This window comes from Marmota marmota, unplaced genomic scaffold (genome assembly GCF_001458135.2).
Source record: "Marmota marmota marmota unplaced genomic scaffold, marMar, whole genome shotgun sequence".
Taxonomy (NCBI): Eukaryota; Metazoa; Chordata; class Mammalia; order Rodentia; family Sciuridae; genus Marmota; species Marmota marmota.
The window spans coordinates 4,096,835-4,112,475 of NW_026000222.1; the positions used below are offsets into that span (position 1 = coordinate 4,096,835).

At 50.1% G+C, this 15,641-nt stretch overlaps 1 protein-coding gene across 2 annotated transcripts in view; it reads right to left on the reverse strand.

Annotated features, from left to right (window-relative positions):
* Positions 1-1,411: 1,411 nt before the first annotated feature.
* Cdh13 (cadherin 13) overlaps positions 1,412-15,641 on the reverse strand; it is a 1,261,125-nt gene continuing 1,246,895 nt past the window's right edge. For both annotated transcript variants that reach the window (XM_048792348.1, XM_048792349.1), the window contains 3 exons: positions 10,294-10,527; positions 7,655-7,873; positions 1,412-2,523 (listed from right to left, as the gene is read on the reverse strand). In XM_048792348.1, the coding sequence (XP_048648305.1) occupies positions 2,516-2,523; positions 7,655-7,873; positions 10,294-10,527 (461 nt within the window). In that variant the 3' untranslated portion in view covers positions 1,412-2,515. The remainder of the gene's footprint in view (positions 2,524-7,654; positions 7,874-10,293; positions 10,528-15,641) is intronic.

A 15,641-nucleotide genomic window follows, 5' to 3' on the forward strand; every position in this document is an offset into this window, starting at 1 on the left:
CATTTCAGCTCTACTTGTGCATTTGGTAACAATATAACACGTCCTAGCATGTTGAGACCTCCTGCGATCCCGGACACACTCCACTTAGGCTTCTGAGATCCACCTGTTTTTCTCTTCTTTGGGAAGGATTAGGAAGAGCAATGCTATGGAAATATCTCCATCCTGATAAGGAAGAGTTGAGGTGAGTTCTACCTGTCCATGAGGAAAGGGGCCCACAAGCTGTTCTCCACTCCAAGCTAAGTGGTGTCACCTCTGTGGCCTTCACAAGGACAGGAGGTCTTGGCTTGGGAGAGAAGCAAGAGCCTTACCCTTTGTTTCCTTCTGTATTTCCCCCTGGAGATGGCTCAAGGTCAGCTGGTGGGTGAGCTTTCTGATTGTCAGGTGGGAGGTGGGTCAGGCTGTCTACCACCTGGCTGTGGCTGGGTCCTCCTTGGGTCGTTCAAGGGTGAACATTCTCCCCTGGCCCAGCAGCAGGAGGGCAGTGAGGTGCACCGGGAGGCAGATGGTTGTGCCCTCTAAAGCCCAAGGGGGAAATCTTATAAGATGTGCATGTGCAGACTTAGAGTCCCTGCCCTGCGTGGTGTCTTGCACTGGTGGATAATGGTCATGTCATGTTGAAGGTGTGATGTCCCCTGATTAAGCACTGGGACTTATTCAAGAGAAGATCCCCATGTCTTGGGACTATGGACACATCACTGACTGCTAAATATGGTCATCAACCTGAGAACAGTGCCCTTGTCTGTGAGTTGCCACAAACTTTTCAGTCATGGTGACGTGAGTAAGGTGCCCAAGACCAGCGGTGAGCTGGTGCTTCTGGCTTCCCAGACCCACCCCCCCAACAGGGAGTGCAGAGGCCCCGGTGCTCAAAACTGTGAACTTCACCAAGACAAGACCTGGTATCAGTGATATTAGACACACATAAAATCAGAGAAAAGCTACTGCCCAGCAGTTTTAACCACCAATACCCATTTATTTTAATGGAAAAAAAATCTCTGCATTCTATATGTTCCAAAAAGATTTACTATTGAAACAAATACAATATATGGAACTCTATCTGCATAATTTCACTACAACAAAGACAACATGTGACTTCTACTTCCTACAAAAGGCTAACTGAAAAGCACAGGGCAAACATAGATTGCATAAGAAAGCATGGGTGTGCATGTATGTGTGTGGTTAAAACCTTTAGTAAGCAACCGCATTAAAATATGCTAAGACACTTACCTTACCCTAGCTCGTGGCAAGCTCTAATAAAAAGCCACAGGCTGTCACTAGTTTTATTTGATAGAAAAATTTGGTGTGAGCTCAGATGGTTCGTTTACAGTTTATCAACAAGAAGATGATCTTAGTACAAGCACTAACTTTCCTCTTACTTTTACATGCTCACAGAATAAAAATCAATTACTTCTCATACATAATGAACGTCTTTTATTTTCAGGTTTGCAAACAACGGTAGTCAATTCACACAAAAGGGTACTTTTAAAACTACCTGTATTTACTCTATTTTATGCCTGTATACATGAAACGAACGGTGTTTATGTGCATAAATGTCTATACATGTGGGCATATATGTGTATACAAGATGGTACCTGTTGGCCTCTTGGTATGCACGTCTCACCTCTGTGATGGCATTTGCAGTCGTGCACATAGCACAGAGGGGAGGTTCTCCACCATGATCCTAGTCGCCACAAGAGCCAGCGGGACTGTGGGTTCAGGCTGCACACCAATGCACATTGGTGTCCGTGAAGGAGTGTGGCAGCCCCTCCTTGGCACGGGATGGCACGGTTTCCTGCTCTGCCCTCACCGCCATGGCTCAGGATCACGGCATTGGGAGTTGGTGGCGGTCCTCACACTAATGAGAAAGGACTTCCTTCTCTGCCCTGCCTCTCTAGGGACCTGCCCGCTGGTCATTCAGCATTCAGTCTTCAAACCGAGTGGGCTGGTGGGGATGTGGCTTCAGGACAGAGGTGACTGCTCGGCGGCCTGTACTTGTGCCAAGGTTTTTTACTGAGGCCTTGGAGGTTTAGCTGTCTCAGCTTCTGCCCCCTCTGTTTAACCTTTCAAGGAAGAATGACATATCAAAACTAGGCTTCTCCTGTATAGTCTCTCTCTATAAATACCGTGTATATACACCGACAGATACGCATACATATACAGATACGCACCCACAGACACAGCTGGATGTGAGGAGCAGGGGCTAGCAACGTGTCAACACATCAGAAAAAGTAGTCATTGTTCCTGCTCCCAAAGGTCAAGTTCTATGTCATGATCTATAAACACTCAGGGAAAATTCAGAGGATCCATTAATTAAAGGAGGAAGGAAGATGCTGTCAAAATGGTGAAGTACAGACTAAGTGAAATCGCAAAGAAAATGGAAACCTGGAACAATTGAGGCCTAGTTGTGAAGTTCAATAGCTGTAAACGGCAATCTTCAGATTTGGATAGGTTTTTTTTTTTTTTTCTTTTTCCTGTTGCTATGGAAACTTGGGAGTCAAGCTTCAGATGTCAGGAGTTCTCACAGACCTGAATGGAAAAGGCTCAGAGTTAGGTCGCGGATATCACAACTTAATTCAAAACATTTTAGCTAAACACTGGATAAGTGATTGACAAGTTGTAACAAACACCGCACCACCTTGGGGAATTTATTTTTTCTCTCTAGCATGACATTTGAAGAGAGAATAATGGTGCTGCTGGTTTATGTGTTAAGAAGCTGGACTTGGGGCTGGGGGTGCAGCTTAGAGGCAGAACTTATGCTTAGCACGCATGAGGCCCTGGGTTCCATCCCCAGCACGCGCGCGCATACACACACACACACACACACACACACACTGAATTTCTTTGAAAACATTAATGATGACTTCAGATGCCAAATCCCTCCTCTGAGGCCAACAGTCGCAATTAGCCTTGCTACCAATGAGCCTAGTCATGCACATTAGCACAGCGGTGCTAAATGCTGAGCAAGGGGACCTGCAGCTAAGATACTGATGATTGTCCCATATATATATATTTGGTCACAGAATGTTATGCTTGTTTTTTATTACTGTGGTAACATATGGCCACAAATGTTGTGGCTTAAGTCAACACAGATATATTTGACAGTTCTGGAGGTCATGAGTCCAAGATGAGTCTTACAGAGCGAACTCAGTGTTAGCAGGGCTGGTTCTGTCTGCCTGCTGGCCTTTCCCAGCCTCTTCAGATGTCCACATCCCCATCCTTCAAAGCCTACAGCGTAGCATCTTCTCTAATTCTGCCTCTGTTTTCACCATCACGTGGCTTATATAACCAATATTTCCTTGTCCCTCTTATGAGGACTTTGTGATGATATTGGCTCACCTGGCTAACTCAAGGCCACCACCCATCTTACCACCCTTGGCTTAATAACCTGCAAAGTCTCTTTTACCAGGTAGGATGCCATGTTTCCTGGATCCAGGGGTCAGAAAGAGGACATCTTTGAAAGCCATTATCAACCAACTACAGGTATGCAGCACTGTGCTCCCAGGGGACAAGAGGCACCGTGTAGCAGAGTTGTGGGCTGTGAGAGCATGTCACTCAATGGAAAAGGTCACAGAGGGTGACATGCATGTAGGGTGTGTATAGCAGCCCAGTAGCCCAGTTCCTGCTCCTGGCCACTTCTTCAGGTCCCCTGAGAGGACAGGCCCAGTGATGGAGACTGTTGCTCTACCCAGCTCAGCTGTCAGCTGGGAGGCGCTCCTTGAGGATGCCCAGATCCAGCTGAGGTGAAGCATTTCCTTCTGCCTCATTCCCTGCAAGCACTTCCAAGCCCAAGCAGCTCCCGCAGAGCTGAGCACTGGATTCCAGCCAGGAGCGGGGTTTCTCTAAGCAGTGGAAACCATCCTGTCTCCAGTGCCAGTTGTCAGAGCCCTCCATGCTGGGCTTCTGTTACAGAGAGTCCTGTGCCATCAGGAGAGTGAGAGGAGGGGACCTGTCAGACTGTGGGTGGCATGCACGAGCGCACCAGCCTCTGTCAGCTACCTGCAATCCGTCGTCCTGCCTCTGCCCACAAGGGCCCCCTGAAGATGGCCTCCATTCTGCTCACAATTTCTAGGTTTTGATGTGGCACTTAGATTTGCCACAAGGGATGGGTCTCATTTGCAGCTAAATTGCAAGACAGTTGTGAAATATGGAGCATTTTTGAAGGAGCAAAAGGAGGAACATCCTTCAGAGGTTCTGTAGTTGGACACTCAGTCCTTTTTCTTTTCTAAATGGTCACAAGCTGTTTGACTGTTCAAGGCTGGGCTGCCTCCCAAATCTCACTGTTTCTAGAGACCCTGGGAGGCAGGCTTCTGGTGACCTTGGGGTGGATGCCTCTGGCGCTGAGGTGTCCTGTGCGCTGCAGATGCTCAGCAGCGCCCTGGCCTCTGTCCACTAGGTGCCGCTAGCAGCATCTTCCCAGATATCACGATGAGAACTGTTTCTAGACATTTCCAACTGTCCCTTAGGGGGCAAATTGGTTAAAAATTAAAACAAATTTTGGACTGAATAAAATCCACTAAATTAGTCTCCAGCCCTTTGTTTTCAAATTAGAGTCTCCAATCCCCGTCTTAAGTCAATTTAGACCATAATGTAAATGATCCTACCTCCTGGCTGTGCTGAGATGATTACACGAGGTAATGTATGTAATTTATGTAAAGCTCTTGCTTGCATGTGCGTGGCACCTAGAAATCCCTCAAGGGTCACCTATCATTGTCCATGCAGTCAGATCACTTGAAGGGACCATGGCTGCTCTACAAAGCATGACCCGGGGCCACCTGCAGGCAGAGGATGGCCCGTTCTACTCATGTTCCGAGCCTCTTCGGGCTCTGCTTCTGTCTGCAACATGCTTCACAATAAAAAGGAACAGAATAGTGATGTACCCTGGGAAATTCTAGAACAGGCACAATTATCATTAGAGACAGCAGATCAGTGAGGGCCTGGCGGTGGGAAAGGATCAATAGCAAAGGGAACTCTCTCGATTGGGGTGTGGCTCGTGATTGAGGATGGTCAACACAATTCATCAAACTGTACCCTTAAACCAGGTGGATTTTATCGTATGCAAATAATGCATTAGTTTAAAAAAAAAAACAAATGAGAAATTTCAGGGGAGTAAAATGAGCTGTCTTTGGCTCTCCACCAGCCCACACCCCACTACAGAGACATTGGATTTTGGTACTTCTTAAAACGGTTCACTGATCTCCTTTTCTATTCTTGCTATTTCTGATTAATAAGGCAAAAGCAATGGTCAGAAAGGTTTCTGGACGAGTCTCTTAAGACTGCCCGTGTCAGCCCACACCGAGCTGTGCTGGAAACTACAGACGCAGCCTCGCCACAAGCTGTCTGCTACTCCGGGTGGGCGCTGAGGGAAGAATCAACTCCCCAGTGTTATCAGTATATAATTTATACAACAAAATTCACAGTAACAATAATCTTATTTCCTTTTTTTTTACCCTCAATGTTATTAGTTTTATTTCCTTTATTTTTAGAAGTCAAAGAAGGACCTACAGCTCCTTGTGTTCACCTCTCAGTTGCAATAAAGCCAGCTACAACATCATACTGAATGCACGTGCTTTCTCATCTATCTCCAAGGAGTAGGTGGTCTAATGGCGACTGCTGGCTCCGTAGCTCACTAGCCCAGGGACCTTTCCAGGCTAACGGGGATCAAATCACCCAATCAACGAAGGAGATAGAGAAGAAAGTCTCCTGGATAATGCTAGTCTACTGGGATCTGAATCTTTTCTGAGGGGAGGAGAGAACCCCACTTCTTCCTCCCACGCTGTGTGACAGGTGTGGTCTGTGCCCATGACCTCAGGCCCCTTATGGAGGATGCCTTACAGCAGGCAGTGGCTGCTGGCGCCCTTTCTATAAAGGTCTGATAGTAAGTGTTCTTGGCTTTGTAGGCCACACAGCCTCTTGCACAAGACTTCATTTCTGCTGCTGTAGTGGAAAGCAGACGTCCCAGGATGGGCAAGGCTGTGTTCCAATAAAACTTTATTTATAAAAACGGGCACGTGTGTTGCAGTCAGCATGCTCTGCTTTAAAGACAGAGTCACCAGTCCACTTCCCCAGTCCTGAGATTCTTCCAAGGGCTGTGGCTGGGGAATCTAGTTTCAGGGCTTCTAGAAAACATCCCATCCCCAAATTTAGTGTCAGTTAAACTCTTGTCTCCAACGCTTCCTAGTTGGTTTCTGCTCTTTGCAGTGTAGTTTGACCTGCAGTGTTATGCATGTTTTAATTCTGTGAGCTGCTTAAGTACCTTCTTGGAAGGCTGGTGCCACAGGGATCTTCACTCAAGGCCGTCTCTGCCCTTGGGTGACCTTGGCCCGTCTCTTGGGAAGCCTAGCTATTTGCCCTTACAACCTTTGCTCATGTCTTCTCCACCTCCAGACCTCTCTATCCTTCCTTCGCTGTGGATGAAATCGTCTCCTACTTTCAAAGAAGACCGAGGGGAGCACCCAAGGGGAGGCCTCTTGACTTCACTGTCTTTCCCCCCGGTTCTCAGCAGACGTGGAGTCAGGAGACCTGCAAGTGGGCCAAGACAAGTGGAGACAGCAGGACCTGAGCTGGGAGTGGGAGGTGGCGATGGGCAGAAGGTGCGGGGTTTGAGCTTTGAAGCTGGGGGTGTGGGAGGAGCCATGGGGACCCATGGGACGATGGTGGTGATGGTGTCAGTCATCCAAGGTCGTGGGGCAGAGAAGCAGTTCAGAGGGAAGGTGACCTGGTGTGTTGAGGAAATGCATGGTGTGAAGGGCCAGCAGGACCAGGTCAGGCTTTTTCTTCTTGCTCCACTCACAGGACTCGGGTCCCTCCCAGAGCTGTGTACACAGTGAGCCTGTGAGGCCAAGATGTGTGATCCTGCTGACCCGAGACCTCCCTCTCAGGATGCAACAAGGCCTGCTGTCCTCTCCTCTGCCCACTTCCCCTCGGCCTAATGACCAGATACACCAGTAATTTCCCCAAATGTAAACACCAAGGCCCCAGGGTCTTTCAGATGGCATAGCTATTGTGAAAAACTGTGAAGGCTGAAACGGTGCTAATTAATGTTCCACAAGTAGCAAAGAGTTGGCCAGGATTTGCTCACATTGTGCTCACATGTGTACTACCCAGCATGATTCATTTGTTTAAAGTAGTATTTCATTATATCATATTCATTACTACTGATCAGCGGGAAAATGTGTGAATGATACATTTATCTTTCCTTATACCAACCTCCCCCACCCGGCTTCGGAGGACTGTTCTTAGAAAGGTGCAGCGTCTGCCTTGACCTTGTAAGGGATCGTCCTGCACAACACAGAGACAGGCCCCTGGTGGGCCAGTCACCCATCTGGGCGCATTTTCATTAGCTCCAGCTGAGTGGCATCTGCAGGAAGCTTTGCTTGTCACCTGGGTTGCAGGCCAGCGGAGTGCCTGTCGCAGCTCCTCAGAATGCCAGCAGGGGACTTTTAAGGTGCCTTTACACATTAGCTGGAGCACTTTTACTTGTAAGATTTTCTATCCTATGGACAGAAACCAAGGAGGAATGTTCTTCTGGGATGAGTTTTCTTGGAAAGATACACGACAACAGAAAAACAGCAAAATCAGAAGGGAAAACAAATGGGCTGTGAGTGTGGGGACGTCCCTGTCCACAGGGGCGCATGCACAGGGGTGGGGGCCGACTCACAAGCTAGACTGAAGAGCCAGAGGAGCAGGACAGGGCTGAGGCTCCAGCGCAGGGCCCCCGCCGCGTTGCAGTCCACTTTGGAATTCTTACAGGAACACACTTGTACCCTGAGATCTGTGATGTTCGTCATGGGCGGCTTCCCTGAATCTGTCACCATGATGGGCAGGTTGTAGTTCGCCTTGTTCAGATTCTGAAGCAGGCTGACCAGGGCGTGCGTGTCTGTGAAGACAAGGAGCCCCCAGGGGAGAGGTGAGGCTTCTTCCGGTGGAGACCGAGGTTTGGGTGACTGAAACCCCACACAACAGGCCTGTGCTTAGAAGCCCTGCCACGGGGGCACCCACATTGAAACCCAGGAACGTCAAGTAAAAATACAAATCCAGTTCCTCGGTGGCAGAAGCCGCATGTCAAATGCCCTGTGGCCATCGGTGGCTGGGGGCTCCTCTGTGGGACAGTGCCAGGAGGGACACTTCTGTTCCTACAGGGTGGACGCTTCAGAGCTGTTAGACCAGTTTTGAGAGGGCTGCTGTCTGAAATGATCACGTACCAAGAACTCCTCTGGACATTTACTCCTCCTATCCAGCCATCTTGACCAAGACCGCCCTCCGCACTGGGAAGGCTAGTGTGAAAACTCGCCACTCCAGATCCGAGCAGGCGCCAGGTGCTGTCATGGAGACGGGCTCTGCAGCTGGGCTTCGTCTATCCTTAGCCATAGCCCTGGGTTTGGGTGAGGACAACACGCGGGGACGGGATCTTTGGGCTTCCTCTCCACTCTCCTAATCTCAGGAGTGAGGGAGGACCTGCTCTGACCACTGGGCTGCACTCAGGAGCAGGCCCCATCTGTCCTGTCCCTGGGGTTTGGGGCTCTTCTCCTTTTAGTCACTCAGAGGACTATAATATTTTCCCAAATGGCTCCTTTCTGGTGCTAAATATTCAGAAAACAACCCGGGGAAAACAAGATCAGCTGTAGAAGGCTTTCATCTCTTAAATCACTCGGGAGGGCAAGAGAGGGATAATATGAACCAAGGATGATCATCCTCAGCGGGAGGACGGCCACCCTGTGGAATGGCAGAGTGATGTGGGGGATGTCGGGAAGAGACTCTTGGATGGGAAAATTCCAGTCGGAAAGAACTGGTGATGGTCACAAAATCAGCTACAGCTACAGAAACGAGCAAGGAAAGCCCAAGCCCTCCAACAAGAGGAGGGCTGTTTTAATTAAAAATAATCAGTGGAACAGAATTCATTCTTTAAAAAGCAATAAAATAGACTAACAGGCAAATAGAATCAATAGCATGAGAGAGGCTCCAATAACATGAGCTATGAGCAAGGGCTATCACCACGGAGGAGGCTCTGTGATAGAAGAGTCTGCTCACAGTCCTACGATACGTTTGTACATAATGAGATGGGCCGTTCCCTGCCCCCTAAACATGCTACCGCTGATGTGAAATGCGAATCCTGACCAGGTCAAGAGCAGGACGAGTTCATCACTGAGGCACAGTGGACAGAGGGTTTATCTGATGTGCTCCTATGTGGGATTTTTTTTTTTTCTTCTTTTTCTTTTCTAGAAGGTGAACTTGGTTCACATTTATTGAGGAAAGTGGGTGAGGCCCTGGAAAAGGGCCCCTTCGTAATTAATAAGGCAGATGATAAACGCTGGGTCAAATGTGGGAAGACTGGGAGAAAGAGCCCTGTAAGTTTCACGAATGAGAGAAGGGGACCTGGGAGAAGGTCCTGGGTGACGATGGCAGCCAAGGTGATCCCCATGATACCCCCCAGCTGGGGAGTCTGCAGCATAAAGCTAGAGTGAGGCTGAAGACCGCGTAGCTTCTTGGTCCAGTACCTTCTGTTCTGAGTCCCTTATGCAGGCTGGAGCTCCCTGGAGCATCTCTCCAAAGTGCTGGGGAAAGTTCACAGTTCTCTTTCTCTGGATGGGAGACTCTGAGCCCAGAGACAGGTGGGGAGAAGCAGGGGGCCCTGGCTTTTTAAGGCTCAAGACTGGGGTGGCTGGCCAGCATTCTGTGCAAGACAGCCACATGGAAGACCACGTGGAGTTCAATTAACACCAAGAGGAGAGAGGGAGAGCCCAGAGCCACCGACTTACGACTGGCCACTTGGGCAGGATGGGTGGCAGAGACTACAGTTGGTATGGGAATGCTGGGGACAGACTGCACAACAGAGGGCGGGAAGCAGAAGAGGAAACTTCCATGTTTGCAGTTATAAGAAACTGATCTTCAATGGACTGGACTCAATTGCTGGTAGGAAAACTGTCCAGCTGGGTGCAGTGGCACATGCCTGTAATCCCAGGGACTCAGGAGGCTGGGGCAGGAGGATTGCAAGGATGAGGCCAGCCTCAGCAATTAGAGAGACCCTGTCTCAAATTAAAAAATAAAAAGAGGGCTGGGGTGCAGCTCAGTGGTTGAGAACCCCTGGGTTCAATCTCCAGTACGAAAATAAATAAACAAACAAACAAACAAACAAACAAATAAATAAATGCATGCCAAAGGAAACCGTCAGCATTCTACAATGCATGAGTAACTTTAACCCTGAGAACCCAGAGAGTAGGAGAGGAAGAGCATTTTGGAAAGAGAAGCAGAGAATCGAAGTTCAGACCTGGAGGTGGGTGCAAGGTTCCAGCCACTTACTGTTGATCTTGGAGATCTTCCAGACTCGGTCAGGGACGGTCGGCTTGTGGATCTCAAACTTGAAAGGATCTGTGTTTGGGTGAAGGTCCTTGTCTGTCGCTCCCAAAATGACCACACTGAGGTTCTTGGCATCGTCGCAGACCTCGGCCACCGTGGGGTAGATGAAGGGAGCGTTGTCGTTCACGTCTTCCAGGGTTATCAGCAGGGTCCCGGTGCCCGTGGCCGGAGGGTTGCCTGTGGGAGGGGCAAGGCATTAGTGGGCAACTGGTGAACCGGAGGGTGACCACACGGTACTTCTGCAGTGCGTACTTACTGCATTTCGCATCCACAATTATCAGCAGTCTCAGGCAGGACCAACCACAATAGATTGCATTTTTGGTATAAAGTTTAGTGGTTTACAAAGACTTCTTTTTAAATCATATCTGAGACTGTTGATTAAGATTCTTCCAGCTAAATCCTTTGCATTTGGAAGGCTGAGTTTCTGACCCAAAAGTCATTTAACACACGAGAGGCACTGGAAGATTAAAGACAACCGGGGTCACGTTCCTTGCTTCTCAAGTTAAGCCTTTCGTCTGGGAAGCCTGGTGCTGGCCACGTGGTGCAGTAGGAAGGCTAGAAATGCGGGGACAGGAACCGAGGGTTCTTCGGAGTGGCTGGACCCAACTAGAGTTAACAGCCGACGCACGGGCCTTCCGTCTTGGGAGGAAAAGGGCCTTTGGTGGCTGGGGCAGCCAAACCTCAGGTCAGGACAGATTTGGAAGGTAGGGTAGTCATGAGAAATAAATCCTCCTGCTGGCCACTGTGCAGTGGAAGCAATCATAATACAACCTCTGGACCTTACATTTAGAGCCTTTTCTCCTTCAATGTTTCAGTTATTTCCTGAACTGTTTTTTCTTTTAGGGTCCGTTATTTCAAGACGCCCTTATAATCACCCATCTTTCACTTAAAGGAAGGGTATTGAATGTCAGTAAGACTCAGCCTGACTCTGAGTCCACCTGTGCATTAGAAGTCTGCTCTCAGGAAAAACCATTCATTAGTGGTTTCTGATTTTAACTCAGCAAAACTAGAGCCAAATTTGGAGGACACAGATTTTAAGTGTGAACACTGGGCTTGTGCCCATAAGGACCTGATGCACCCCTGAAATTAGAGTAGTCTCCCCACAGCCCTGACTTTTCAACTCTCGATGGTGTGGGAGCAGGCCTGCCTGTCCTTCTGTTTTCACCTCAATAGATCACACGAGCTACTCGGCACTCTGTCATAAAGTCAGCTCTGTATTTAAATGATTCGACCCCACCGTACGCAGGGTCGTGTTCTGAGCAGCCGGCTGTGCTGCGGTGTCCGGTGGGTGAGTAAATGTGTGCTTTCGGCTTATGACAATTTCCAGCTTTCGATGGCTTTATCGGGATGTAACCCATCCTAGATTGAGGAGCCTCTGTGACTTTACACAGGGGAACTAGATGGGATTGACCCAACTTTGATGGCACTTCATCAGCCGTCCAGGTTAATTTTATCTCGTGTCGCATCGGTGTTTCGAAAGCACGGTGAGTTCAGAGCTGTTGAGTCACCGGGGGTCAGCTGGGTGTGGCATCTCTGACTGAAGCTGGGAGACAGGACTCTCGAGCTCAGCAGGCAAACTGCAAAGGAACCCTTTTAGGTCCAGTTTCTCACTGACAGGGGCGGGAAGAAGGAGTGGACACTGTGCATGTGACACGGCCGCGGCACGAGCCGGGCTTGGAGCAGCAGTTCTGTGGCCTGCAGCTGTGCCCTAAGACGGGCCTCGAGGAACCCGGAGGACCCCAGGCCGCTGAGGGTGAGCCCTCCCTTGGTGGCTATCTGTGGGCGGTCACCAGGTGCCATGTGGGTCTGCTCCTCCACAGTGGGGCATCTTGAAGGGGGGACAAGGGGGACACGGGAAAGGGCAGGTGGGGCACGAGGACCTTGGTGGTCACGGGAACCTGTGCTGCTTCTCGGGGGGGGCACAAAGCCACCAGAAGTTGTGAAACAATCGGAGTCACTTTTAGAAGACACACAACTGTACTGACAGGAGGGGTCGGAGGCTGCTGGCCGGGAGGTGGCGATGGAGTAGGTAAGGGGTCATGGCGTGGGCAACCTGACCAGGTGGGAAGTGCCTTGTCCTTATGAGCTCAGCTCTGGCTGCCAGGGGACAAGCAGAGGCCGGTGGAAGCACCGTGGGCCCGGCGTTGTGCTGTGGCCCCTCAAAGCCAACAATCCGTGCTGAGGTGTGCAGCTTGCGAGGAGCCCGAGCTGAGTCGGAGGCGGGCACCGTCCACACAGGGAGGTTTTGGGACCTCTGGCAAGCTCGGATGCCCAGGGGGAAGTGAGAAGGCCCGTGGGGTGCAGCCCTGGGAAACCCCAAACTTTAAAGGCCACTGGTGGTTCTGCAGAAGAGAAGGCAACCCATGCATGGGTGCGGGTGACCCCCGAGGGTGAGGAACAAGGGCAGCCCGGGATTCTGCAGGGACGGTGCTGGTGTCCTGGGGAGCTGGTGTCCTTCACGGGGAGGAAACGGCCTTGAGGGAAGCTGAGCCGCGAGGACAGATGCTCTCGCGGGACTGGCGGGGACGTAAACATGTCAACACCCAAAGACACTCTCAGAGTGAGCATTCCACAAATCCCTGCTGAACTCGGAAAGGAAGAACGGCTGGAAGGACGGCTGATTCCCACCGTGGCGTTATCATCCACTTTTGTTAGAGAAAGAACTCAAAAGAAATGCATAACGACTTTGAGGTTGGTTTTCCACCGCCAGCTTTAGTCATTTGGCTAAATTTCTTTATTGAAAAATTATTTTTCTCCTTTTATCGAGCTAATTGAATATCTCAGAAGAATCCATTACATTTTTCCACTCTTGAATATATTACGAAGGAAAGCCGTTTGGTAGGGTGGATGGGAGGCATTAGCAGCACCTGAATACGGCCAGAAGAGCGGCCTTTCGTGAACGTGATGAGCACCCCACTGTCCTCACTGTCCCGGGTGGTGTTCCCAGGCCAGCGGCTGATGTCTTTCTTCTCAAGTCAGTAGAGTGAGCGCCTTTCTTTGGGTGATGAGGTGAAGACTAGATTCGCAAAATCCTCTGGGAAAGAGGTTCTTCCCGTGTTTTCGTGCCCAGGGTGGAGAAAAGTCGCACCCCAGACTCAGATGTAACTGAGAACGCGCGTGTGATGGCTCTTCAGGGGCTTGTTGGCTCCAAGAGTTTCTGGGCCAAGGAAATATGGGGGCGTCCAGGTACTCTGTCGATACCAGTAAAGATCCCTCACCCCTTCACTTCCCCTCCGCAGCCCCCTGCCCACGGGACAACGTGACCAAATCCCAGGACCGAGATTTCCTCAGGGCCGTGCGCCCCCAGCTCGGGTTTTCTACCTGAATAGGGAAGAGCCGAGTCGGAGCAAGCCCGCTGAGGTGGTGTGCGGTGGGGCTGCTTCCCCTCCCAGGCGGCTCCCCGTTTTCACGGTGTCTATTTAAGGATCAGAGGACGTCCAAGTTCCAAATGTGGGGAGGCTGTGACTGTTTGCAGGGCTTCTGTCTTTATAATGCTGGGGGCTGGAAGAGGCCCGAGAGATGAACCGTTCCCGTCAGTGGGTCTTCAGTGGGGATCCAAGCAAGGTCATGGCCCCGCCGCCAGGGGCACACACCTACACCCCCAGAAGAGCAGAGTTGGGCTCGGTGCCAGTTCAGACCATGGATCCCTGCTGTGTTCACTTAGGGGTCTTGGGCTGAGGCCCAGAGGAGTGTCAATATGGGCTCTGTTATGGTTTGGACATGAGGTGTCCCCTGAAAACCTCAGTGTCGGGTAGTGTTCAGGGGTAAATGGTGAACTTATGAGAGCCGCAACCTCTTTAGTGGATTAAGCCACTTGATGGATTTGACAATTTGAATGGCTACTGGGTGGTAACGGAAGGCAGGTGGGGCGTGGCTGGAGGAAGTAGGTCATCAGGGGGGTGGCCTTGGACTGTACCTTGCCCCTGGCTGCTCCCTGTTTCTCTCTCTGCTTCTCAGCTGAGCTGAGCAGAGTTCCCCCACCACGCCCTTGTGCCACGATGCTCTGCTTTACCTTGGGTCCAGAGCAGTGGAGTTGGCTGATCAAGAGCTGAAGCCCAAAATGAACTTTTCTGTTCCTCAGTTGTTCTTGTCAGGTATTTTTGTTATAGTAATGGAAAGCTGACTAACAAAAACTCAAGTAAATTCGGTGAGTCTAGACCTCCTTCCATAGACCAAGTGTTATCCTCTGCTTCCTGTGTCAGAGCGATCATCACCTTATATAATATACACAACTACTTCCAAGTGTAAATATAGCTGTGCGAAGTACATTCATATTGTTCTGCAACTGTCCACACCACTCATCGGTAGAACTGTATCCTCGCCTACTGGAACTCTATACCCATGGGACTCCCTATTACCCCTCCTCAAGGCCCCCATTCCAGTTCCCAGAAGCCACAGTCCTATAGTTCCTTTTTGTGGCTGGTTTATTTACCTTAGCATCATTAAGGTTCATGTGTGGCATCAGAATTTCCTTTCTTCTTCTTCTTCTTTTTTTTTATGGTGCTGGGGATTGAACCCAGGGCCTTGTGCATGCAAGGAAAGCGCTCTACCAACTGAGCCATATCCCCAGCCCAGAATTTCCTTTCTTTTTAAGGCTAATTAATATCCTTTGTGTGTGTGTGTGTGTGTATGTATACATACGCCCCCACACACCCCCCGTTTCACTTATCCATTCATGGGTTGATGGACACTTATGTTCCTTCTGGCTGTGGTTATTGGGGTTGATGGTGATGGGTGAATAGGTGTCCACAACCTGTTCGAGTTCCTATTTAAATTCTCTGGGGTGTGTGTCCAGAGAGTAACTGATGGATCATAGGGTGATTCTTTGATTTCCGGGGGAATGGCACCACACCCTGTTTCCCACAGTGGCTGCTCACTTTAGAGGCAGTAGTTCTGAGTGAAGCCTTCTCTGCCTCTTGGACCTCCGTCCTGTCTATTCTTCTTGGACAGGCTCAGATGTCTGGGGATCTGGCTGTGACAATCCAGGTCGGGCACAGGTAAGGCCAGGCACGGAACTGAGGTGAGGGGCAGCGCACCCGTGAAACGAAGGTGCTGAAAATGATGGGTAAGTGTGGCCACGACACACCAGGAGCGCCGCGAGGTCTGCACCATTTCGAAAGCAATTTGAAGAGGTCGCTTTAAGAGTGACTTGATTTTAATTTGTAGGACAAAACTGAATAAGTGATCCATCCACGAGTCACGTGGAGAGTTTGGTGAAAACGCGTGCTGAGCTGTGGTCAGAGGTTCTGTGGTGCCGGGGCTCCTGCCGACCTGTCTTCATGCTGCAAGAA